The 27,151-nt window shown below is 39.8% G+C and overlaps 1 protein-coding gene across 11 annotated transcripts in view; it reads left to right on the forward strand.

Annotated features, from left to right (window-relative positions):
* The window catches only part of KALRN (kalirin RhoGEF kinase), a 464,736-nt gene that overhangs the window by 168,966 nt on the left and 268,619 nt on the right, over nucleotides 1-27,151 (forward strand). For all 11 annotated transcript variants that reach the window (XR_010440959.1, XR_010440958.1, XM_064717937.1 and 8 more), the window contains exons 5-6: nucleotides 19,457-19,649; nucleotides 23,158-23,670. Coding sequence is in view for 9 of the 11 variants with exons in the window: in XM_064717937.1 (XP_064574007.1) it covers nucleotides 19,457-19,649; nucleotides 23,158-23,670 (706 nt within the window). In the remaining 2 variants the exon portion in view is untranslated. The remainder of the gene's footprint in view (nucleotides 1-19,456; nucleotides 19,650-23,157; nucleotides 23,671-27,151) is intronic.

A 27,151-nucleotide genomic window follows, 5' to 3' on the forward strand; every position in this document is an offset into this window, starting at 1 on the left:
AATAACTGACATGAGTGCTGGTGAGTTTGAGAGTGTTTTGCCACTCTGTAGCCAGTTCAAACCCAGCCTCAACCATATGTGGTATTTATGTGTTATGTTTTTATCACTCTGTTAGGAACTGGAGGACTTCTGTTGAAATATTGGTGCTCTTACTTTGTCCTACTGAAAGGCTTCAGAGCTCACTGCTCTGTTGCTTCCTGTGTCCCGGTACTGACCACCTCAGGGCAAAGTTACACGTTCACTGCTTGTTGGAAATCAGCACTTCAGAAGAGGATCTCTGATCTCCTTCCAGCTGTGTTAATAACCTGCTCAGGCATTTTATTCCTGGGTGAGTGGACAGAGGCTATAATTGATGTTGAAACTCTGCAGCAAGTGTCTACAGCTGCAATCTTGGAAACTCCCATTTACCAGAAGCTGCTAGAAAATGTCAGCTTCCTAGAAGTGCAGAGAGAGTGACAGGAGCTGTCAGAGCCTGGAGAGCAGGAGTTATGAGAAAAGACTGAAGGTGTTGGGGATGCTTATGTTAGAGATGGAAAATAAAGTGATCTGTTAAAATACACTCTGCAAGCCTGAGCTAAAGTAAACAATTTAGTCTCAGTGTACATGGAAAATGGGACAAAAAGAAAGTGATTAAAATCACAGATTGAAGAACTGGAACAGGTTTCTGTATCCTCCCCATCTTGGAGGCGCTGTTAGGAGGTGTGTCAGGACAGACCCAGATCTTGTCACTCCTGTCTTGCCACAGAGGCATGAAAACAAAAGTCACTCCAGCTTCTGTGATACTATTTTGTATAAAGATGTGGGGTGTTTAAACAGATACACAACTTCCTGTGTTTGTTTTTAAATCAGCCCAAACCAAAGGTAAATGGGAGGGCTATGGTATCTGTTTCCAAATTATTTCCTGCTTTCATTGCCTGCTGCTGTTTTTCTAGTGTAAGGTCCCATCTTGCACAGCTCTGGACCTGAAGCAGATGTCCTCTTTTTCTCTGCCCTCTGTGGGAGCTGAGAGTGCTCTCTAAGTGGTTCCAGCCTGGTTACCTGCTGAGCCCTGTTCTGCTGTCCTGTTCCATAACAGTGCAAGTGTTTTAAGACTGGTTTTGTGATGAGTAGCACAAAGAGCATGATACAAAGCTTTGCAGTTGATGTACTGTGAATTGCACAGCTCCTGTAGCCTTCTAAAGAGTAATAAAAGGCAGGGTAAGCTGGGCTCTGCATCTCACTTTTACCAGTAATCATCAATATGGGTCTAACAGAAGTCTCTGTTTATTGTGAAATAGAAGAAATGAGATAAACTTAATATTGAAATAAGCTTATGAAGATTTCATTATCTTGCTTCAGAATTGAAATAAATTAAATAAAGGTTGATGTTCTTACAAGAGTGAATTCCTTATTTAAAGTAAATTCCTTAAAGTACTTCCAAAGAGATTTGCAAAGTATTTTCTAAGTTGTTTATCTTGTATCCAAACATTTTGTACTGTTTTGGAAGACCTGAAAATCTCTTACTGTTTTTTTCCCCACTAAGTTCTACAATATTTCTTTATTCTTAACTATAGCTTGCTCCATTTAGTTATATTTTAATTGTATTCCAATAAATAATTGAAGTTACTGATTGCCACATGCAGAGAAACTGGGATTTCAACTTGTCATTGTGTTCTTAAGCATTGTATTCAACACTCAACATCTGCTTAATTTTAGTCTATAAATCTGCAATTGAAAACAGTTAATATGAACGAATCCCCCATTTATTATGTCTGAATTATTTCCAAAGCAATTGTTCTATTTTACAGTGTAGGGGAAGGAGTTTAATTTTCTATTACTGCCAATCTCATGCTGAGATTTCAAAGTCATGTTGGGTTCTTTCTGGTTCATTTAACATCTCCAACACAAATTCAATGGGTTAATAATTTGAAGACTGAGGATTGCAGAGGGTGGCCCTACAGGCCAAGTTTAGCATAGAAGGGAAATGCACAGGTCTGGAAGAGAATTTGCCTTTGCTGGCACTGGCTGTTTCCTTGGCTGTTTTCCAGCCAAGTGGGAGCTCACTTGTACCTTCTTCAGTGGAGTCAGTGGCTAGGGCTTGCAGAGGGCACATGTCCAATGGAATAAAAGGTCACTGTTTTACTTTGTCTCCTCCCAGGCAGCAAAGTAAGCATCTCTACCCAGTTCAGGTCCAATGCCTTTTGATTTTCCTGTCTGGCCTTTTTTGGTTCAGCCCTGCCCTCTCAGGCCGTGCATTCAGGCTGCAAGCTCAGAGCAGCCAGAAGGATGGCAGTCAGTGGATTCCTCATCACAGCCCCCATCTTCCCATGTCCTCTGTGCTGAAAATAGTCAAAAGGTGCTGCTGCCCAGCCACAGCTCTGCAGTGCCACCACACCTGGCTTCTCTCTTTCTTGCTGGGAGAAGAGCCACTGGAGGGCTGTTAGAACACTCTGAGCCAAGTCAGAGCTGCCTCTGGCAGTGCTTCCTTCGAGGGCCAGGAGGGCTGACCTGGAGGCAGCTGCCTCCTGTATGTGTGGTGATTCCATGCAGTGGCATCACCTGAGTTCCTCAAGGTTTGGTGGCCTTTGCCAAAGGTCTGAGCTTTGCTAAGACCCTTAGAAGACCTCAGCTGTCTTCTCAGGGGAGCCTCAGGTGCTACTCAGCTCCCCTGCAGGGGCTGTGGGATGCTGTTTCTGGCTCTCTCACACAAGATGGGTGCCCATCCTGTGCAGCCACTCCCTGTGTTGCTGTATTTCTGTTAGTAATGTTGTGTATAGTACCTCACTGCATTTCCAACAGAGAATTTTTCCTGGGAAGGATTCTGCTTGGATTTCTCCAAATCAGGATCAAACAGCAAAACAACCCCTGTCACCATGCATGCCACCACTGCTGGTTGTCCTCCATGGCCTAGTGCCATCCAGTGGTGCTGGCAGGGTCTGGGGCCTGATCCCATCCCCTGAGTTGTCTCACGTAGAGCTGTGCTGCACACTCTGCTTTTGAGCTCTGTCCAGGCCCTCAGTCTGGGGATTAGATCAGCATTGTTCCCTGTCCTAAATGGCTTTTGCATGTTGGTTGTACCGGCATCTGCTGCCTGGAAGAAGGAGCTGAGGTGATGGAGAAAAGGCAGAAACTTGTAAACTAGGATATATCCTGCACCCATTCACTGGTGAGGGAGCTGGCGGGCACCACAGCCTGCTGTAAATTTTATGCAGAGTGTCATTTTCTCCCTCCTCTTCCTCAATGGCTCTCTGAGAAGTGTTTTGTGAGTCTCTGCAGCACACCTCCCCATGCTGCCATTCCTGGCCTTGGTCACACTAGTCCAGGTGTAAAGCTCTTGCATGTTTCTCATGGGCCTTTTAACCATCAGACCTGTGGCTCCACAATGCTCCAAGAGGTCCAGGCAGCAGTGACTAGGAGAATTCCTTGGAGAAGGCAGGCGTGTGCTAATGTGAGCAGTAATTCAGAGCAGCTAAAATTAGCAGACAGAGAGGTTTTGTGGGAGCGTCTCGCTGGCAGCAGAGCTGGCACAGGCCGTGCGCAGCTCCCTCCTGAAGCTGTCAGCAGCCGTCAGTGGAATATGCAGCACTCCAGCCAATCCTGAATTTTCTTTTAGGTGATCTCTTTCCTACAGTTTTTGCAGAGACTGTAAAATAGTTTTTGTCTCATTCCACTATGGATGCTTGTGTTCCTCATCAGTAACTCCAGTATGTGTTATATCCTTTTCACTATTAGAAATTATTGCGATTTGGAAGTGGCTTATGCCATCTCTTCATGGATGTCATTAGAAGCAGGAAAACAACTGCTGTGCTTTGCAGTCTGCTTTGTAATGGGCATATTGTCCAAGGCATCTCAATGTCAGTGGAAAGCTCTTCTAGACTCCCATGGAGGATGGATGAGACCTTTACTGTGTGCCAATATGAAGCAAGTAATGGGAGACACAGGAGTGGAGTTGTCTCAGCCTAGACAGGCTGATCCTTATCCTCACTGGATGCATGGAGATGCTGAGGATGATGGTCCAAAGTCTGGGTTCCCCAGTGCACAGCTGGGGTAGACTGGGGATATGTTTTCAGGAATATAATTTAGGCATATTTCCAAATGAATAGTAAAAAGCTGATGCTATCATACTGTTTGTCAGTCACTGTTAAACCAAATCTGTCAGAGAAAATGCACAAGAATATTACATTTCTACAAATTTAATGAGAATAGACAGCTGCATCGAGGAAAGAGGCATAATTAGTGTCCACAGAGAGGAGAAGGTGGTCTGAACCCAGCCCTTCTCAGAGACTGGAGGTGTACAGGTATCCCTAGATCATGTAAGAGGTACATTTGTTATTAACCATTAGAGAATCAATGTGCAAACCACTACCAAGAGTTTGGCAGTTCCCATGCTCATAAAAGCACATGCTAGTTTGTGGTATGAGAAAATTTGATCATATTGAAATAGAACAATGACCCGTTCATGGTAACATGTGGGATTGAGCAGGCTGATGTTCTTATAGCATGGAAAGTATGGCTTGGGACTGGCAAGATTTGTCTCAGAGGTTGGGATGCTCAGTTCCCTGCTGTTTGCAAAGGAAATTGGTATCCAAGTTGGGTAGACAGTTGTAAATCTCATCAATGGTTTCTTCTCGTTTTCCACAAGGTGTTCCTAACCAAGTCTGTGGTGTTTTATGCCTTCCTTGTGGATCCTGGCACTGCTTCAGAGTTCCCTGTGGATCCTGAAGCACTGCGTGCAGCAAACCGTAATTGTAACTCTATGGTGTGCGACTCCTGGGCTACTTAGATTAAGATTTAAAAAAAGAGAGAAAGAAATGCTTTAATGCAAAGTAAAATCACAAATCAGAGAAATAATTCTAGACTCTCTCCTTTCCCCATAGGAAAAGGCAGCAAAGTGTAATTCAGACATGCTTTTGGCTTGGCAAATGCTGTCTGGTCAGCAACGTGTGCCACATGCTATTAACAGGGGAGGATTGGTTTCCCTGACTGTGTACACAGGGCTTTATTTAATGTCTAACTTTAAAGAGAAACTTTAGTCTCTAGAGAATTTTCCTGTGATGTAATATTTTAGAAAGATCCTTTGTGGTACTTCACCAACAAGGCAGAGCACCAAAACAGCTTTCCCTTGTCCTGTGACTGTTTTCAGGGAAATCTTCCACCTTTTAAAAATGCCCACACTACTGTGCAAACATGAGAAAGTAGGAACCTGCTGTAAGCTTGATGCTGTATTTACAAGGGTCATCTTTACTGAATCCTTTTAATTAAAGTCCTTTTGGTTAAAGTTAGTGAATAGAAATTGGAATAGAGAATGGCTTTGTAGAATAATTGCATCTCTCTCCAAAAATCATAGCAGCAGTTCATCTCTAGCCAGATCAGTCTGCTTTCAAATGCTTTTCCTATCCCTTTCTCCTGTTTCACATGGGATTACAAGAAGAATTGACAGTCTCTAATATTAATGCTGTATTATTAGAAAACTTTCACTAGAAGGATAAGTTAAGTTTTATAGTTTGTTTATTTATTTTGAAAGTCTAGATGCTTGTGCTATGGCTGTTGTTATTGAGGATTGAATAAATACTACTTTTTGAAGTTTAGTTGGAAATAATTACTAATTAAAAGTTATTTTTGCTTGGTAAACCATATTAAATAGATATTAAACCATATTAAGTGATATTTTACATCTTGAAGATAGAAAACCCTAAGTGTTTTTTTTATAGATATACTGCATGAGGCAGAAGTACACATCCCTTTAACAGTGTGCACTGATTAGACCCCTAATTTCTGGGAAGCAGGATCTTAAAGCTGCCTTCCCAATCTGAATTTGGAGCACTCTGTAGGAAATTGGCCATGTACTGTGTTGCTGCTTGACCTTAGAAAATGCACTCGGAAAACCTGTCTCATTATGAAATGTACCATTTCACCATGCAGTAATTCAAGGGAGTGGAAGAATTTAAGGAAGAACAGTAATTGCAAAGGTATCTGATTAACTAATGGGTGATCATGCATGTAGGAAGCATGGCTTGTTAATAAACTGTTAGTCTAAGAATGATTCAAGTAGGCAATATGTTCTTTTTCCTTAAGACCTTGTTTTTCTTTTGTTCTAAAGACAGAACTAAACTCTTACAACACTGATTAATGACATCCAATTTTGCGGTTACGTCCCCTTATTTCTCCATTCGTCTCTTTCTACAACATTTGTAATTTAGTTCAGAAACTGCATCTGGAGAAGCAAACATTTCTGGGATCACAGATTAGTTAAGATTTTGCTCCCCACTTGAGATTTGTGGGTAGGAGCTGCAATTCCATTCCAAAATCTAATTAAAAATCAGGAAAAGTAGTGAAAAATCTTACCCATAAGAAGAATGTCTGGGAGCTCTGCTTTTTAATGAACTGTTAGACTAGGAATCAAATACACAAGCAGTATGTGCAGGTTTTTTAGGGTTTTATTCTTCTCTCTTCACAAGGCAAACCTCAACTGCTACATCATTCCTCACTTACCAGGCTTACTGGAAATCTCAGTTTCTCTTCACTTTCCAGAACAGCCACCCTAATGACTTTGCAGTGTCGGATCGTAAACTGTAGGCGACATGGAAATAGGGTCAGCTAAAAGGATTTCCTGGGATTTTCATTTGGGAATGAATTCTGTAGGACACTTCAGCACACTAGTTTTGGGGACTGTTAAATTTTATCTGTGTGTATTAGCATCAGCAGCACTTACCTGATGACTTGTTGGGCACTACTAATTATACAAAGAAGGCATAAATTTTAGTTAGGTAGAATCCACTCAATACCTTTGAGAAAGAGGCCATTTGAGAATTCACCTGCTCTAACTTGGACACTAGATTTAGAAATGTTTATCTTAGCAAATAAGATGCTAGTTGTCCTCATTATATATTTTTTATATTCCCAGGAGCACTTGGAAAATTAAACCAGAAATGTTTGAATAATGTACAGAACTTTGAGCAACATAAATCAAATTAATGTATTGGATACAATACCAATGCAAGTCTGTCTTGATCTCCCTTTCTGGGCTTTTGAAATTGGAGACAAGATAGTATTTCCAGAAGCTGAAGTCCATTTTGTCAATACTGTGCTCACATTGCTCTTTTAGAGGCAACTGACTTTTAATTGTTTTTCACATCACATAGGTTCAAATATTGGTCAAGTTCTAAAAGCTAATGATAAACTATTTTAGGTAGATAGGGCAGAGAGAAGATCAAAGAAGTCATTATCACCAGATGATGTAACAGGATTTTTGGGGTGGATTTTAAGGTATTTGGAAGCAAATTAATATATGAGGTAATTTTATGAGTTAGTCCCAATTGATTTATCAAACCATTAGTTCTTCCTACCTTTGATGTGTGGCTCCTGTGAAAATTACAGGATTCCCCTGTTGGTTCTTCCAGGCTACAGCTGACTTCAACAGAATCTGAATGAATTTGAAATATATATCTGCTCTGCAAACAGAATCAGGCAACAAATGAATCTCAAGACAACAGACTAGAGAGGATTTCTAGGCAGCCATTACCAAGCTCTCAGACTTATCCATAAGTCTCGTACATTTTAAGACAGAATAAAGATTTTTATTCACTGTGTAAGTTGCCAGGGGCGTTAGAAGGAAATCATCCAGGTGGAAACATGCATTCACCATGTCAGCTCTTAGTCCCAAATGAAGGAAGGATATCAATACTTTTTCAGGCTAACACATTAATTTACTACAATAGATTGGAAACTGATGCAAGAGGTCAACCAAAGCAGTAAAAGGCTTGCCTGGCCTGCAGGCTTCTACTTACCATGTCCTTTTGCTAATTCTTGTTTAAGTCCTGTGACCTTACTACAGAAAAGCAGTCAAGTGTGATCATGTGTCCATCCATATCCAGCAAGTGCAAACATGTGCTTCATGCACCATCTTAATTGCTTAATCAAGCTCCTTCTATTGTGAGGCACAACCATACAGAAACCAGATGGAAGATATTTTTATCAGGCGGGCCATAGGACTAAAGAAACATGGTCAGTGAACATTGCTGTCCTTAAAAACCCCAGGGTTGGGATACAACTGCATCCATGCTTCCTCCCCACAATTTGATAATTCAGGCAGCAGCCACTGTCATAAACCCAGACTCAATCCTACCTCCCCTTTAAGATACCAACAACTTGAGCTTGCTTAAGGGACATAAGCACACATTGACAATTATTTTAAAAGAGTTTATATAAAAGAAGGTTGAGACCGTTATTTACATTTGGAATCAGGGTTTTGGGTTTTGGGATTTTTTGAGTCGGTAGTTTTGTGGATGATTTTAGCAGTTTGCATAACATAACCCCCATAAGAGACCAGTGCAGTGTTCTTTTTGTTTTCAAGTGGTAGGAAAAAGTCTGAGTGTATTTGAGCTGTTTTCTCTGCTGTTTGTCAAGCCTGTTATAGCAACAGAGGTTTTAACTTGTTCTCCTTATTTTTATTTTATAAAGCACTTAAAATTATGCATTAAGCTAATGCTCTGGTAGGTTCTACATCAAATCCCCAGTAATTGTATTTTTGCTGTCTTTTCCACTAGAGGCTTTGAGTACTAGTTTGATTATGCTGTGATCACTGCTTTTACTCCACACAATACAAGAGGAGTAAAATCCTTGATTATAATTGCAGGCATGTTTATTTAGCCAGGCACTTGCCCAGTCCTAATTGGCAACCTGAATTGTGCAGCATGGTCATCAAAATGGGCAAGAACACTTGTGAATAACTCGTGGCTTTGACAAACATTGTATCTGCAGGTTTGGTGGCAGAATTGGCAGAAGTGAAATATTTAAGAATTCTGGTATTTAGGCTGCCAAAACTGGGTTTTCAATTATCACCCCAATAAGACGGAGAATGCAAGTTCATGTTCTAAGTCTCATTGTTTCTTCCACTGGCTGCAGACTCAGCAAGACAAATGTACATCAGTCTATATTGTCAGGGCTATCTTTGCAAGCAGATGGGCTAGAAATCTAATTAAAAAACCCAAAAGCTTTGATTCTGGCAAAAAATTAGAAAAGTCTGTAGGACAACTCTAAATCCCCTGAATTAAATGGATGTTCTATGTCAATGCCATTCTATTGTCACACTTATAAATAAAATATGAAGGGGTCTACTTTCACATAGACTCATAAATGGGCTCATTTGTGTGTTTAATAAAGCATGTGTATTCAGTACAATTAGATAAGCATATGTATAGAGCTATAAATGATTCCTGTATAAAATCAGCACACGTGTAACAGAGAATATATCCCAGCCTGGAGAAATAAGCACATGGTTAGATTATTAACTGATCTCTCTTAGGCTTTTCAAAATTAACTCTGAGGTGGCCACAACTATTTGCAATTTTTCTGCAATTATGGATCTTCCCTGTGTCTGAAGATGTGGTAGATACAATATATTCAATGGAAGAATGCAGTGGCTTCAACAGAGAGAAGTGTGTTATAATGCACAAGAAGGGGGTGAATAACCCAACGAGGTTCACCTGACTCAGTCTCATCCCTTGGACTACAGTGCTCCAGCCAAGTGTAAAAAAAATGCATAACTTGTGAAGCTGTAATTGCAAGGAAAACAGCTACATGTATTTGTGTTATCTCAGTATCAGGGACTCACATGCCACAGGCTTTTCTTAAACTGGGGGATGTGTCCAGTGTGAGGCTAAGGGTTTGCAGAGCAGCTCTGAAATGGATTCTGTTGATCCTCATCAGTTGTTTCTGGCAGAGAGGGGAAGGGGTAGCTGTGGTTGTTCAACTTGCTACAGAAACCCACCACACTGGGCCCATTTCTACACAGGATGTTATACTGGCATTAGTTTAACTCACAGGTAGGAAACCCATAAGTCTGGTGGAATAGATGTGGCCTGATGTGTGTTTCATGTGCCTATTCCAGGCCTAATGAGAGGCTCAGTATTACGCCAATATCCTTAGGTGCAGTATTTCAAGAATCTGCTGTCTCTGATTTTCATTACTGTGGGCTTGCTGACATCTACAATAAATTCTAAGTTCTCTGACTAGCAGATTCCTATCATTACTAACCTGGCATATGTTAATTTGTCAATATAATTTTCAGGTCTGTCAGCAGGGAAAGCACCACCTAGGGTATGTATTTCCTGAGATGAATAGGTTGATGATCATTCATATGTGGCACTTGTAGATGGATTTGCCAGTGAAGTTTTATTGTGCTTTTGATAGAGAAGCCATAGAGCTAATAAGGAAAAGGGAGCAGGCAGTTGAAACTGGGCAATTACTTTTCAGAGCATTTATCTGAACCTGCTTTAGCTGATTAAAGAATTCCTCTGGTTTTTCCAGTTATTGGTGACTGATAGGCAGAGAATGATGGAGAACTGGAATTATTTGCAACGTGCTGAAAGTTCAGGATTGTAAGGGAAGCAACATTAAAACTGCATTGCCATGTCAGCAATGTGTGAGTTCCCATCAGTGTGGGACAGTGCCTGGCATGATGGATGCTAAACCTGAGGAGACCACACTGGCGCCTGAGGAGCTCAGTCTCCTGCAAAGATGAGAGGCTGGAGAAATACCTCAAGTCATCTTGGGAAGACACTCAGAGAATGTTAGCTCAGAGAGTGACTCACCTGGGGTTTGCACATTTATTGCCGGGTTTTGACTGTTGGATTCATTTTTGCTTTCCAGAAGCATTTTAGATTCAGCTTTCTCACTCTGGATGTCAACAGTGTCTTTTGGGTCTTCTACTACCTTTGAAACACTGAATTATCAACCTCTTTGTGCTCAGTCAGCTCCAGTGATTTAGATCTCCCCCACATTTATGTCTCCACAGATAAAAAGGGATGATACCTCACATCCATGGCTTCATTGGCATGGCTTTGCCCCTCTTGCTAGACACAGTGAGAGAGCCTGGCCTTTCTAGGAGACAGATTCAGAATAAATTGGATGTGAGCTAGAGGTTTTGGACCTGGGTTGGGAATAACTCATCAGTTTCCCCTGTCTCCTGAGGACTCTGTAAAAAGAGCTTTTTCCACTCTCAATGCCATCATGGTTTTTTAAAAGAATGAGTAAAGTCTGCTGTATGAATGAATACACAAAAATTGATTTTGCAAGTGTATCTTAAAGCACAGATTGATTTTGTAGCTTCAGAGCAAGTCCTTGTGGATGTAATACAACATGCAGTCTTCAGCCAGCCTGGCATGGCAGGAAGCATCTATCTGATAAATGAACTATTTTAGGTAAATCATTGTGCCTACAAAAACCTGCTTTGTTTGTGTACGGGTGGAGCTCTTAAAGGAAAAAAAAAAAAAAAAAAAAGAGTACCAGTCATTTATTAGTCATGGTCAGTCCTCAGTGTCCAGCCCAGGGAAAAAAAGAGGCATCAGCTTTTTAATTGCAATTCTAAAGAGAACTGAAATTCTTGTAGAGATCTCAACAGACCTATGGACCATGGAGTGTTTCTGGGTTTCAACCATGCCTCCTGACAGATGCACTGGAATCCAGTGTTTGCCCTTATGTCTGTGGATTCTGGAAAAAAATCCTATATGTCTTAAGGAGTAGTTATTGCAAATGCTCATGCTGCAAAACTCTGCACTGCAAATGGGCAGAAGCTAAGAGAGTTGTGGAAGAATCTGCTATTTTGAAGTGCAAGTTTTTAAGTGAGGAAAAATCTAAAATATTTAGAAATTTCCTACAAACATACCTCTAAAATGTTATATCAGTCAAAATATTTTGATAAAATTCAAAGTTTTTTGAAAAATTCAAAGTAGATCAAAAGCAGGGAAAAAAATGACAAAGAAATCATCTTAAAAGGTAAACCAGAATATTTTGCTCTCATAAAAGCCTTTTTTCAGCTTTAAATTCAGTAATACTTTCATGAGAACCTGCACTCATCATGAAATATCTTACTTTGAATTGACGTGTAGAATCTCATCTTCTCTCCCTAGCTCCTTATTTTAATTACAGTTCCTCAGTAAATGGGTGTGCGTTGCTCTCCCTCACTGCCAGGAGCAGGGTATGGGAACTGACGAGTGCTTACTGCAGGAGATGTCAGTACTATGTAGAAAAAGTGCTTTTACCATCTTTGAAGAGGTTTTTTTCCTCTTGTCATCTCTGAGCTCGGTCAAGCTCTGGATCAAATGTGCAAGTCCCAGAGTGGTCATACCTGCCTGCATCAGGCAGGAAGGAATTTGGCATGGTGTCTGCCTGTGGACATTATTGGATTTTACCAGGTGCTGCTGTTGACTGTCTAGACCTACATTAATCATTCTTTGCATGAGCTGAACATGTTTGCAGGCTTCTCTATGCTGTAAGGTCTTTCCCCGGTTTCTATCCTTTCCCCAGGATTTCTTTGCCTCCCACAGCGTGTTTCAAGGAAATGTACGTATTTGCAATCTGGAGGCTTTCCACTCTGGGGTGACTGTTTTATGGCACTGACTGGAATTCCTGGAGCTGTTCACCCTGCACCATTCACTCACTTGTAAAGTCACTGATGTTGAGAACTGATAAATTAGGATGCCGTGTCTGAGAGCCCAAGCACTCGTTGCCCAGACGAAATATCCCTTTCCTCATGAAAATCTGGCAGTGCTGACCATAGACTAAACTTCACAGTGACTGCATGTGAAACAACCTTCATGGTCTCCTTGCTTGAACTGTGAAAAAACTCATAGTACAGGCAGAAAGATCCATTTATTTTCTGTGCTAAGCACAGCCTTATATATCTATTTCTCCTCTGGATTTGAATCTTCAAACTTGCTTCCAATAGCCTCTGCTCATCCAAACCTTTTCAAGAATGGTATGTTTCTATTTCAACACAACCCTAATATTTCTTTTTTTCTAGCAAATTTCAATAACATATAATTTTCATTTGGTAAAGCATTTTTGTTTTGTTTCTGCTAAATCATCTCAAATGCAAGACTTTAAATGCTCAAGAGAGAGTTGAATGGTACTTACTGTTCAAACATTTCTTTGTTGTAGTAACAAATCTTTAAATGTGGCCCTGCTTTAACAAAAAACAAAGCCCTGATTAATTTCATATTTATCTCAGCAGCTGTTTCAAGGAAGACCTGCCAGATATTGATCCAAATATAGTAGATGTGCAGCAACAAAAGGGGAAGAGGGTAAATGGGTTTAGATGAAGGCATCATTTACCAGCAGAAACTTAACAGGAATTTGAAATATTAGAACATTTGTCCTCCAGATTTGGCTTTACCAGCTGCGATCATGCATTTTTTGGACACAGCTGTGTTTTATATCTTTGCTATTTGAATGAAGACAGGAAGCTTCTCGAATAGTGTTTATTTGCTCAATTAAATAGGAGGCCAAATGCCTGCAGAGCTTTGGGTCCCAGTTCTGGTCTGGGTTGTAACGATGCAGATCAGGATTTTTACCTGGGTGGAAGAGAGCTCAACACAGCCCTGCTGAACCCTGACAGAGATGCCAGTGGGAGCTGCACCTCTCAGAATGACCCCCAGGCCCTCATGGAATCATGATTACATATTGGAAAAAGCTTTTGTTACACCTGGGTGGTGTCTGTTCTTCCTACCTTACATCATTTTACAACAGAATTGCTTGGAGCTCAGAGCCATTTTTCTTAGATGTAAAAATTGAATACCAAAATGAATGAGTTGCATCAGAATATCAGGAGAACCCATCTGGCACCAGTTAGCTCCTGCTGCAATATATGGGATTTTTCTGCCTTTCTGTTCGCTTCCTGTTGTCTTGGGGCCAGAGGCAGGGGTTGAATGTGGATGTTGTGCAGCCCACACATCTGCATTCTTGTGCCATTCACAGACACACCTCATGTCCCCTAAGAGCAGTGGCTGGAATCCAGAGACAGGAGATTTGTCTTTGCCTGCACCTCACTGGCTCCAAGTCTTTTTACAACATGTCACTGAAATTTCTCTAGATCACTGCTTTATGTCCAGCTCCAGCCACTGTGAAACTGGCTTTGATTTCTTTCTCTCTCTTTTTAAAAAAGAAAAGTGACAATGAGCAATTCCTTTCCAGTGCTGAAAGAGAATAAACAAATTTAGGTCACAGTAAGGAAGAAAGGATTAATTGGAAGTGGAGTCTGGGTGGCTGTTTCTTCTCTAATTGCAAAAAAGCATTGTGAAACCAAGTTGAAAACTGTAAGAAGGAAAATCTAGGATGATGATTGTCCACCTACAGTCTTTTAGGTAGCTGAAGTTCGCTGGTGGGAGCTTGCTGTGAATTGTATCCAGAGTGATGGTGCTCTTGGGTTGTGCATCACTGAGTTCCTCCCCTGGTGTCTGATATAGCAGCACAGAAGGGAGATGTGAGGATTAGGAGTCACGAGTGTCCCAGCATCTTTGAAAAGACAGTTTGTCTCATGCTGCTGAGCAGCCACTGTCCCTGGGGATGTGGGTGACAGCACAGGAGCACATTTCTTAACTGGGATAATAAGCAAAGTACCATTTGCTGAGAAGTATCAATTAGAGCAAAGGATTTTAATAAATAATGCTGGTTCAGATGTGCTTGGCAAACAGGTCTACTAAAAATTGCTTTATCTGGTCTTTTAAATGTACTGAAAAGTAAATTATGAATACAGGAACTGACTGTTTCTATTGACAAGGTGAAATTCAGGCTCAGCGTGGTGATGTGAAACTGAAGAATGAAAGTCTGTAAGTGATGCTGATTATAAACCTTTCTGTCTGGTTTTATTTCCAAGATGAGTAAATAAACCACACACAAAATGAATAAAAATTTGCAATTAATCAAAAATATTAACACATAAATCACTGAAGTGATCCTTGGTGCATTTTGATATGGAAGCTAGGCAGCAGAGTTAGTAAGTTCTCATATGAAATGAGGCCTTTGGGATAACAGTTTGTGCTTGGAAGCTTTTACATACCTGCTTTTCTCCTCTCCCTCCCCTTTTCCACCCTCAGCTTGGGAACCAATTGGCTGACTACAGCCACATTTATCAAAGGAAGGGTGATCTCAAAAATAATTAATTTCCTGCAGATTTTGCTCCTATGTATTGATGCCTGAAGAGCTACTTGTTATTCTGACAGTGTCTCCTGACAAGGTTATGCTGACCTGCCTTAAAAGAGACCTTGCTCTCCCTGTTAACAAATCATATTTAGAATGAGATGCTGGACTTGTCAGATCTGGGCTTTTAGTGGTCCAACAGGAATGCTAAATGTGCTGCTTCATCATTAACTCATGGCTGCAAAATGGGAATGGGGATATTATGTTATTTCAGCTAATCAAGTGCTGAAGCTTCCAAATGCCAGAAGCTTGGGCCAAACCATAAGGATGAAAAATACACATAATCAATAGGTATCTGAAAGATTAATCAGAAAGCATGAAGTCCTTAAATTCATTTGGTACCCAGTGACCAAGCTCTTGCCAAAGAAAATACAATTTAGAGCGTGCCTGAATTAAAGAGGAAATTTGAGAAAATAGCCTTATGAAAGTACCCTAGAAACCAAAATAGAGGCATTTATTTTTACAAAATTATCACATCTGCTTCTGAGTTTCAATTGTGTGCCTTTTTTTTTTTTTTAATCCAGATCATAAGTATTATTTTCACAAATATTTTTGGGTATTTTTATTAGACTTAGAAGATGGTCTTTGCTTAAAAGCAGTGGAGCAACTGAAATGACTTATCAACTATCAAACAATTTCTGCTCACCATTGCAAATCTAGTCCAGATGAGCACAGCTAAAAGGCTGATGGATTGTCCAAATACCTTGATTTGAGTGTTTTTTCCAGTTTCTGGTCAAATATCAATACCGGAAAAAATTAAGCAGCACAATCAACATTAATTGCCATACTAAAGTGGTTGCTTGTGTGTAATAGATATGTGTATTGATGTATCATCTTGGGAGCCAGGAATAAGGCATGTCTTGCTTGGGAAATGTGCAGAAAGCTTGATTGCTACTGATGCTTTTCCCGATCAATTGCTAAATTGGGAAGGGTTTGAGTTGTTGCTTTTAAGCAATAAAGTTAATAAGCATGGCTGGTCCATTCAAAAGGAGCCTCACATCATTTCCTCAATCCATGCTGAGGTAACTGAGGAAAAATGACTGACTATCAGAGATGACAGATTGTCCCAGATTGCCTCACCAGGGTTTATCAGAGCTTCATTATGTCTAGGCCAATTTTTTAGGATGCTGTCAATAGCTGGAAATATTTGGATATTGCAATTTTTTTTAAATAAATTGCCCCACAATTATGTTAGCCTTTTGTGCTTTCACATCCGTGTTCAGTTTTGGTTTTGCAGACCATTATTACTCATTATTTTTAATTCCCTGGATTTGCATTTATGGTTTCCTGAAAAGTAATTTATTGGAATTTATTCTAGGCAGCTGAAGACTGTAGTATGAATATATTCAGCTGAAGACCCCCCAGCAAGGGAGGCTCCTTAAACAAACACATCATGGCAGATGGTCCCTGTCCATTTTTTTAGAGGTTACACTCTAAATAGTTTTCTTATCTCTCAAGTCTTTCTTTGAGATATTAGTACCTGATTAGAATCTGGCTACCTGTTTGTACAGGGTAGGTGTCTCTAAGGTACCCTCTCTGCAGCAAGCTCTGCAACTGAAAGTAGAAATGATGAGCAGGCAGCTTTCTGTCTTGCAACAGTTTAAACACCATTAAATAATAGCTTTTGACAAGCAGGCTTAGAAATCATGTGCTAATTTTCTGCAAAAAGTCAGAGCAATGTGGAGTTATCACTGTGCTGGGGAATCAAATTGTGCAGATGAGACTAAAGACCCACAGATCTTGTACAGGTTAGTACCATTCATCACATTAAAGAAAAATTTGCAAGCAGAATTACTTCTGCAAGAATGCTGCCAACACTCTTGAAATAGAGCTGCATTTTCTCAAAAGGATAAAAACTGTCCATTTGTATGTTTCCTGCACTACAATTGAAAAGGGGCATCCTCTTTAGCACTTTCATATTTCATACAGGAGTTTACATGCCTATGTGATGAATGAAGTAGAGAAATTGTCTTTATAATAAAGAGCATTGTTTGGAGTTTTGTATTATTGGTGTAAGAGTGCTTACATGTTGATGTCTTTTGAGCATAAGAATTCTGTGATTATTCTTCTTCCTTTCCTCCCTTTCCATCCCTCTTTCCCATCAGTTTCATAATTGAAAATGTACGAAGTTTATAGGAAATTTGGTCTAGTTACAAGGATTGTGGATAGAAATGGTAGCGAATAACTGCTTGTTCCAGGGAAAGAATCAGAAAGCATTCCCAGCCTGGGAATGGTCCTCAGGATCAGTGACCATGACTGTGTCCACCAGAAAAATCTGGGGAATCATTGCCATTTCTTCTTCTACCGAAAACCTGCTGTGAAGTCTCCAGAGGCAGGACAGTGGGAGTTTGGGGTGTTTTGGAGCATTTTTTTACACACACACACTTAGGCATCATGTGCTGATGGGAGTGGGTGGCAGTACTGCTCCCTGCACTGCTTCTCTGCACCTCACAGGCCTGGAGGGGCTGCAAACCTTCAGCAGACAGACTCCAGCCTGTATTGACAGTTCCTGGTTCCCTCCCTGGAGTATCTGTTTTAATGCAGGCTGAACTTCTAGTCATGGTGGTATATAATCAAGGGTGTCAAGGTATCACACTGCCTTTGCTCTACAGCTAGAGTTTGATTTTGCTTCTGTTTGCGTCTAAGACTTCAGGTTCATAAACAAAAGACTTCAGTCTTCTAGGACATTCCGGTTCTGCTTACTGAAACAGGTTTTATCAGTAAGTATTAATTTACTGTTTTACATCAAATTAGGTAAGCTGGCAGGTTGGCAGTGGTGAGGGGAGTTGGAATGAAGCTGATACTGTCTATGCCTTGCTGTGGTTGCAATGGATGGTGGTGGTGTATTTATTTATTTATATCAGAAAAGACAGATTGCACTTACGTGTTACTTGTCCTCTCTTGGGGCTCTCCATGTGTCTGTATGGCTCCTGCATCTCTTTGTCAAGTGTTTGAAGAAATCCTTAGGAATATGTGTTCAGGTTTACAGGGATCAGTGATTAGGCAGAAGTTCCTGAAGTATCCTCTAAAGCTTTGCAAGAAAAACACAAAACACAAACCCCTTTCTATTCATTGCTTTCTGATTTGCTTCCTTGTCTCAACTCTTGTTCCAAAAGGCAAGAGGTGGTAGCACCCCCAACAAAGCTTCTTTTACAGCCTTTTTTTTGGCATTAGTTATGAAAGGATCAGATGTCTGACCTTTCAGCAGTAGGTAAAAGGAGAATAAAAATATCTGTATTCCTGACAGTGTTTGGAAGTGCCTGGTCTTCCTTGTTTTCCTTTGCACTGGCTGTTGTATGCAGTGTGCTCTGGATGTGCCAGTAATATTAAGGCAGAGGACCAAGCTTGTTGTCTCTGAGTGCTCCTGTCTGGCACTGTGCTGAGACTGTTCACATTAGCAAACTCTCAACACCCATCCATCCAGTGTGCCTCCTCTGAAGTATATTCCTGTCCTTGTTCCACCTCAGAAACCTAGTTATAAGCTTTTTAGAGCTGCTTTATATTGAATATGTAGGAGATGGATCTTATTATCAGAAAGAGTGTTTTAAGATGTTAAAGAGGTAGAGTGCAGTGAAAATCCTCCTGTGTGTTTGTGCACTGGGAATATTTCTTTGGAGTCTTAACAGTTTTACAATTTCTACATTATACCCAAACCTCTTTTTCTGAGGACTAATACTACTATGTCCCTTGAAAAGTTATGCTGAAAGCTGCACAGACTGGACTTGACACGTCCTTTTATTCTTTCTCCTCTCTCCTTGTGAGGAAAAAGAAGAGATGTGTTTGCAAGGGAATGCTGTGGTGTTGTTGGGCTCCATGCATTGCCAGTGACCAGACCAGATAGCTGCCTTGGACTTTTGAGGAGGGAGGAGCACAGGGTGGGGGAAAAGTCTGACTGCAGATTGAAAAAGGTCCTGCAGCAGCATTTGGAAGATCAGTTGTGAGGGAAAAGGGCCCCAATCATAACAGTGCACATGCTGAGTCACAAGGACCTTCCTGACAAGGGGTAATTGCAAGGCATTTTTCTGGACATGACACTTTTCTGGGAGTTAAACTTTTTTAAGAGGCCTCTAAAAATGAAGGCACCCAAATTTAAAAGTAGCTGGTAATGCTAAGGCACAGGACTCTGCTTGTTGACTTTGGCTGGGTTCAATATGTTGAAAGCAGAATCCATTGTATGTACACATAAAGAGCTTCTATACAGATGTAGTTGATTCTGTTTCCAATTGTGTGAAAGTATGTATGCTTTTTAGTGAACATTTGAATTACACGTGTTTGGAAAATTAGAGATTAAACTGTAATCTAGACACTTGCATTGCATGTAAATTACATTATAGTCAATTTAATATGACCTTTCTTATAGCCTTTATACTGTACTATCTCTTGTCTTTTATGTTAATCACTCCTTGCTTTGCTCTGAAGCACCAAACACCAGCAGCACAAGCCAAGTCTCACTGTGGCTGCCCACAATATTAATTATCATGATGTGCTTTTATTCTTGCAGTGAAGATGTTTGCAAGCGAGGATTCACTGTTATTATCGATATGCGGGGATCCAAATGGGATTTGATCAAGCCTCTCCTAAAAACCCTTCAAGAAGCCTTTCCTGCTGAGATTCATGTTGCCCTGATTATAAAACCTGATAATTTTTGGCAGAAGCAGAAAACAAACTTCGGCAGTTCCAAGTTCATCTTTGAGGTGAGAGCCGCGTAGAAATGAATTGTAAAGCATCATTTCCGATAAGAACTTTTCTTCAGGTAAAAATTCCCTGTGATTGAAAGCAAAAAATACATCTGAGTGCAGAAGTGGGCTGATGCCCTGGCATCAGGTTGTTTTCTGAGCACACTGTTGAAATGAATTGCATATTTCATAGTTCATTTTGCTGAGGTTTTTTTTTTTTGGTGGTGTTTATTTTTGGTGATGTTGCATTAAGTCTTTCCTTTGTTTCTTATAGGAAAAAAAAATGACAACACTAAATCCATCAAAATACTAAAGATACAGTTTTCTAGATGCAAATGTATGAGTTTGTTAGTTTACCTCTACCCAACTTCCACTAGTGGGTTTTTTTTGTAAGACATTTGCTAAATTTTCACCTCTTTCATTTCATTTAGATTTACAGTTCAGGGATAGCATTAACAACTTGTGTGAAGGATAAGGTGCTTCAGGCATGTCCTTTGAGAAGTATATAGCTGCATAATTAAGGTGAATTTTACTAACTTTGTTGTTAATAAAGACAAACCAGCTGTCTTCTCTGTAGCACTTCAGTTTCTGTGAATTTCAGCTCCTTGCCCAAAAAGAAGCTGAAATTCAGGTGCATGAAATGCTCATACATCAATCATGCCACACCATGACTTAGTCATTGTGTTGTTTTTTAATAATTCACTGAGAAACACTTATATTGTTGGCTGTTTTACCAATCCATTAATTTCAGAGACACAGAGATTTTGCATCTCTGGAACACAGAAGAGAATTTGGCTATAGCTCTTAATATTTACTGCAATGGAAGACTGTATTTTAGTATATATTTAAGTCAGTGTTATATAAGTGTGTCCTTATTTTCAACTTGTTCTTGCAAGGACCCATGAATTGCTGTGGGGAATTAGACTGGTGTTACTCATGAACACAATTTTTCATTATTATCAAATTTTAAGTGCTTGTAAATTTTCACCCCTGTTTCACAAACTCCAGTAAACTCATAAATTTTTCTTTGATTAAATAAGTCTTTACACTCCTTGGTACTTTTGAGGACAGATAAAGTAACAGAGTTCAAGTATGTATTTTTAGAAGATTTGTTTGGTTTTAAAATTAATAAATACCTTGTGGAGGCTTGACATATATTTTTATTGTATGGAGTTGTTGTCATGATAGCAGAGAGTAAACTGTGACCAAGTTATGCTTCATGTTTACAGCTCTGAGTCTGTATTGTTTAAAAAGCTCCAGATTAATTTGCTGGAATGCATTAAGGGTATTTTAATTTTGTGTGTGTTATCAGTGCCTTTGAGCCTTAGTCTGTCTGCAGGGTTGTTCACATGGGTGTCCAATGGTTCACAAATTTTTGGGCTGAAGGAGGAAAGTCAGTGCTTTCACTGTGTATTGGACCACCTGCAGACACAGAATCACAGAATGGTTTGAGTCCTTCAATTCCATGATTCAAACAAAGATTTCCTAAGCTGTGGTCCACCCTGCAAAATACACACCACAATCAAGGAACTTCTATTGAAAGGATTCTTTCAAGGCCAGATTTCTCTTTTGAGCTAAAGGAAGTTTTATGTGTGTGCCAGGGCACTGTGGGACCCTTAGTGGACTCTGATGAGCTGGATTTTGGGGAGTGAGATTCTGGCAGTGTTTCTGTGCCACAGTCCAGAGTGAAGCATGTACATAGATCTTCACCCAGAGAGAGAAAGTGTTTGTTTGATGTATGTGGATTCCAAAGTTTTCTGTCACTTTGAGGAATAGACCAGGCAGCTTATTTAGCATTAATTCAGAGGTGCCTTCAAGACTATTTTCCTTCTCCTGCAGAAGGAGGCTAAACAGTGGACGGCACTTTTAAAATTGATTTCTAAAAGAAGGATGAGCAATGCCTAGGAAACTGTAAGCACCTACCTGCCTCACTAAAACGGTTTTCATTAGAGTTTGAAGAACTACGTAAAAAATCAAACCTGAAAAAAGAAAATTTCTGCTGAATTTGAGAAATGAAAAGCCTTTCTACTGTCTCATAATATCAAATTCTCTGCATGATTACAGTAATGTTTCCATTAGCCTGACAGACTGCAGGGGGATGTCCTAGTGTTAGCCGTGAAGAGAAGTATTTCCCTGACAGGTAGTTAAACTCTAAACTGAATTATCTTCGAAGGTCTCAGTGTCCAGGTCAGGAGGTATAAAAATTTGAAAATGCTCTCAAGCGACATACTTACCATCCCAATGTTTGTTTGCTCCTCCCACTGTCCTCCCTTTTCCTCAAAACAAGGAATATTGCAAGAGCATTTTAAAATAATCTTTCTCCTGAGTTTAAGTTCAATACAATCTCAATTTTAATACATTGCAGAATGCCTGATAGTTTTGGATGGATACAAATTGGAAGAAAAAGCCTATTGTTAACCTTTAACCAGTGGCTAGCCTACTGTTTTGGACATAATTTAGGATTATGGTCTGGATTTTAGGTGTTTTTCTTTGTAGATGACTTCTACAAGAGTGCTGTGGTTATTGGGTGCCTCCATTTCTGAAGAGCACAAGCTCTGACATTCTTTAGAGGCCTGATATTTAGGGGATAGATGTGCAGTCACTGATGAAGAGAAAAGCCTTTAAGGGCTGCCAGCTTGGGTGTTAACATGAGAGCACTGAAAATCTCTAGTTACATATGAAACCCTATGTTCCTAATTTCAAAAAGAAGTATTTTGTCTTAAACAAATGGGAAAAGCTATCAGTTGCCATGTCCTTAAACTGTAACCTTCTTTCCAGACACCCAGTGCTTTTCTCTATCACCAATTACAGAATTTGAATGAATTAAAACCATTTCTCATTGATTGTGTATGATTCGTGAGCAGTACTTTCTATTGGCAATAAATTCTAGTTGTTAATACTTCAATGACATTTCACTTTCACATTGATTTTCGCTTAATTACATTAGAAATTGCTAATATCAAAGAGTGGCAAAAAGCCAACTAGAATAATTTGGAATAAGAAACCTAGCTGTTAAGGCAGTTTTGTTAAGGCAGTTTGCAATACCTGCTTCAGTTCATATACCTGAAACTTTTGTTTCTGTGTAGCTGCTAGCTGGGGTGTAACACGAGTAGCAGAGTGCCTGACATGCCATGTACCCATTTAGTGAACAACCATGTCCAGATATCCAAAAGCTGCAGTAAGAAGTCTTCAGTGTTCAACTGGGCTGATGAAATCTCTGGCAGAAACATTTTCACTATATGTTTTTGATAGTTAGGCCAGATAAAAAAGATAGGCATTATTCCAGTATATATCACATCTTTTAATAAATAAGTAAGTAAGTAAGTAACTAACTAACTAGCATTAGAAGCAAATTTTCCTGTCCAATTAATGTATTAAAATTAAACACAGTCCTTGACATCCTTTACAATGTTCCTTCAATTATGTATTGATAAGGAAAATACTCGCTCCATGCTGTTTACGGGTTGTGCTGTTAATTCTGATTGGATGGTTCCTGATTTAAATGCTGTCCTTTTCCCTTCCTTAGACAAGTATGGTGTCTGTGGAAGGCCTGGCAAAGCTCGTGGATCCCTCTCAACTGACAGATGAGTTTGAAGGGTCCTTGGATTACAACCACGATGAATGGATAGAGCTGCGTGTCTCCTTGGAAGAGTTTTTCAACAGTGCCATCCATCTATTATCGAGGCTGGAGGATCTCCAGGAAATGTTGGCTAGGAAAGAGTTTCCAGTAGACGTTGAGGGCTCAAGAAGGCTGATTGATGAGCACACACAGCTTAAGAAAAAAGTGATTAAAGCTCCTGTGGAAGAACTGGATCGTGAGGGCCAGAGGTTATTACAATGCATAAGATCCAGTGATGGTTTCTCTGGTAGGAACTGCATTCCTGGAAGTGCAGATTTTCAAAGTCTTGTGCCAAAGATCACCAGCCTTTTAGACAAGCTGCATTCTACCCGGCAACACTTGCATCAGATGTGGCATGTCCGCAAGTTGAAACTGGACCAGTGCTTTCAACTCCGGCTTTTTGAGCAAGATGCAGAGAAGGTAGGGAGTAATCTGTTCCTTTTCTCATGCGTTAAATAAGACTCTGTTGCAAGGGTGACCGGTTTTTCTGTAATTGCTAACATGAGGTGTTCATCACCAGTGTAAATTTCATGTTGCCAGCAGATACACTTCATGTGACTTGTAAACCAAATTCACTCAGCAAACTGTTGTATGTAGCAGGCATAGTAATATCCCAGAGTAATTTTTCTGTGTTGCTTTTGGTGAAAGTTAATCTGCTTTTCTGTCATATAATGAGTATATTTGCTAGACATTAGCACAAGAATCTGGCTTTTTTTTCCAAGCTTCTTTTACTAAGCTTATGAATATATTTATCTACTTGTCACAGCACCGAAATAAGAATGTTTTTGTGGTTTGATTCACTATGATTATTGTTTGCACTTCTTGGAGTCTGTGGGCAATTTCAAGTATGAGTTTCAGGAAATTTACTTTAGAAAACTATGTAGCACTAAAGCCTTGGCTTTCTTAATGCAGAAGTGCTTGGCACCTTGTTAGGTGATTTTGTGAGAAGTCTTTGTTGGCACAAATAAAATTCCAGGCCACAGAGGTGGGGTATTCTCAGTGGAAGGTACTGAGCTCTCAGATTTGTGTCTATCTAGTCTGTATATCCATCAAAAGCACCAATCTCTGAATCTTCTCTAGTTAATGTATTACCCAGTTGTTTCACTAATGTGTCTGCCTGGACCGACCCAGGAGGAGTTGCAGAAGAAAAGCAGACTCATGAGCAGGGGGATTTCATGAGGATGTTTTTTTAATCAGCTACTAGTTAGTGTTATTTTAAAACATCACTGAGAAGCACATTGCTGAAACAAACTTAATCTTCAGTTGTGCAGAACAAGATACTTGACATTGGTTTTGAATGCATTTACTAAATATTTCTAAGACTTGCTAGGACTGAAAAAGCTCCATCATTGTATAATCAGTCCTCCTGTTGGGAAAACCTTGAATTCAGATGAGTCCCTCTAAAATAAGAGTCACTGCAGAACCACTCAGGGATGCATAAGAGCAGAGTTTTAATTCTAAATGCTACAATAGTAACATTCTCCCTGTTCCTTCTGTGTCATATGCTATAAGGAGGACTTTCACTTCTGTCCTTCACAGCAGTGGCTGTACTTTGGTCAGTGCATCACTTTGGATTTTCAATTTCTTTGGGATTATTCAGATGACCACTGCTTATTAATGTAATTTTATAATTTATTATTATTATTCAAGAATATTATTTGTGAATTATTATTATTTAGAAAGTATTTATTATAATTAATAATGTTAAAAACTGAAAGGCCCTCAGATCAGTTCAAGTTCAAGTTTGAGAAGTCCTTGTTTCCAAGCACTGTTCTGTGGCATTGAAGGAAGTCTCCAGGGAGTTTCTACCTCCTGCAAAGGCATGAAAGGATAGTGTGATATAAGTCTAGGCAATGCAACAGCAAAGCTCTTTGCATGTGTTATTCTGAGATTGATATGTGTAAGGTCTAGGCAAGTCAGAAAATACATGAAACTTTTGAGATGAAGGAAGAAGCAGTGAGAATGTGATTTCTGCCTTTGTAAAACAGGCTGTCTTGAGCAATTCCAGTTTGACAAAACCAGGATTCTGTTCTTCTCTTCTTCGTTTGCCTCACATTAACTAAATACACAATCAGCTTCTCCCTGCTCAGGCTCTGCTTGCCTTTTCTTGACTTCTACATTTTCTTAAAGAATATAAAATATTTTCTTGTTTTATATTCCCAAATCCGTGCTTTTAATCTTCTCAGTTTTTGAGTCCCTAAAATTCTTCCTGGAAGGGTTTCAGACCCTTTAACATCACATTTCACATGTGTAGACTGATGTAAAACATTGATGTGCTTTTCCTCTGGAGCTGCCTTTCTCAGGCCTCTTTGATGTAGTCTCACCATCTCAGACTGGAAAGTACTTGTTTCATAAAATGTCCAGAGCTAAATCCAGCCTGAGTGCTGTCTCCACTATAGAAATAGCCACCAATGTGTCTGTGTACTGAATTTTAGAGTTTCCTGGAACCTTCATTTTCTCAGTTGCATTCTACTCAGGTATGTCAGCAGAGCCCAGTTACTCTTCATCTCCTGGAGGGAGACACAGCTCTTTTTGTATAACCTGGACATGTAATTTAGTTCTAATCAAATGATAACTCTAATGATCTGTGAAAGCTCAAACTCCAAGATAAAATTTTGAGCATAAACAAGGTTTCAGGGTATTTTAGAATATCTCTCTATATTCATTGGATGATATTTCAGGAAACCTGTTCTAAAATGGACAAGGACTTTCATTTTCTGGACATCTCTGATTTCAAAAATTTCAGGTGTCCTCATTGCCTGAAAAGTTCTTAAAAATGGGATGGGGGAAAAAAAAAGGGACACAAGGACTAAAACACACAGTATTTTAAGGAAGGTTAATTTTTGAAACCTTTGGTATTGCAGTACCCCAGATTTTAAAAGCAAATCAATTCACTTTCTTCCTCCTAGAGATCCCCTGTATTAGAACATTTAGAAATAGCAGACACTGCCTGGACACACAAAATATTTAAATTACAGGCATTACAACTTACAGAAGTCCGTATAGTTGTGTGCTGAATAACTCATATTATTGCCAAAATAAACAGAAGGGGTGGCAGTCAGAGCCTGGCCTTCTCCCACTCAAATCAGTGAGAGAGAGCAGGGCTTTCTGTAGACAAACTTTGTCCCCATTCAGGCCTTTAGGGTTTTACTTTCCTGTGCTGGGGCCAAGGGAAAGGAAAAGTGGGGCTATCACATAGGCACACGCAGTGCAGTGAGATTGAATCTCCAGATGGAGACTGGGAGCTCCTTGAAGCTCAAGTCAGCAGGCAGGTCAGCCATGTGGGGAGCTTTGGCAGAGGGGTGTGAGGAAGTTCACATGCTGTGCAGTGCTGACTGTAATGATCTGCTGATAAATAACACATTTCAGCTGCTGGCGAAGCCCTGACCCTCACTGTTCAACAAATTTATTCCTCGCCAGCTAATGGAGAAATACATATGTACAGATATATATAATTTGGAAACTAGAACTGAGGCTTTACTGTGTTTTACTGGGTAACAGGGAAAATATTTTTAGTCACCAGTAACGTAAAAAAATGCATCCCAGTCTAAATTGAATATTGTTTGAAACAAAAACCCCACAATCAATGTAGATCCAAGTATTGGAACTATCTGAGAAATGATAATTGGTTGGTGGAAATCTGGACAGGGAGAAGAATTCAGGCAAGAGTCCACATGTTTTACACTTGAATAAATACCAAAAAAAGACAAAAAATTATACTTACACTCTGTACTTTCCAGCTTTTCTGGAAATCATTTGTAACTGGCACCCAATTTGACTTTTGTAGGAATTTCCACATCATTTTCTGTTGATTCCACACCAGTTTTACTACCCCAACATGGATGTGAATGAAAACCATCTATCATGATGTAATCAGCGTTGTCCATGTTAAGTATAAACA

Source organism: Zonotrichia leucophrys, chromosome 7, assembly GCF_028769735.1.
Source record: "Zonotrichia leucophrys gambelii isolate GWCS_2022_RI chromosome 7, RI_Zleu_2.0, whole genome shotgun sequence".
NCBI lineage: Eukaryota > Metazoa > Chordata > Aves > Passeriformes > Passerellidae > Zonotrichia > Zonotrichia leucophrys.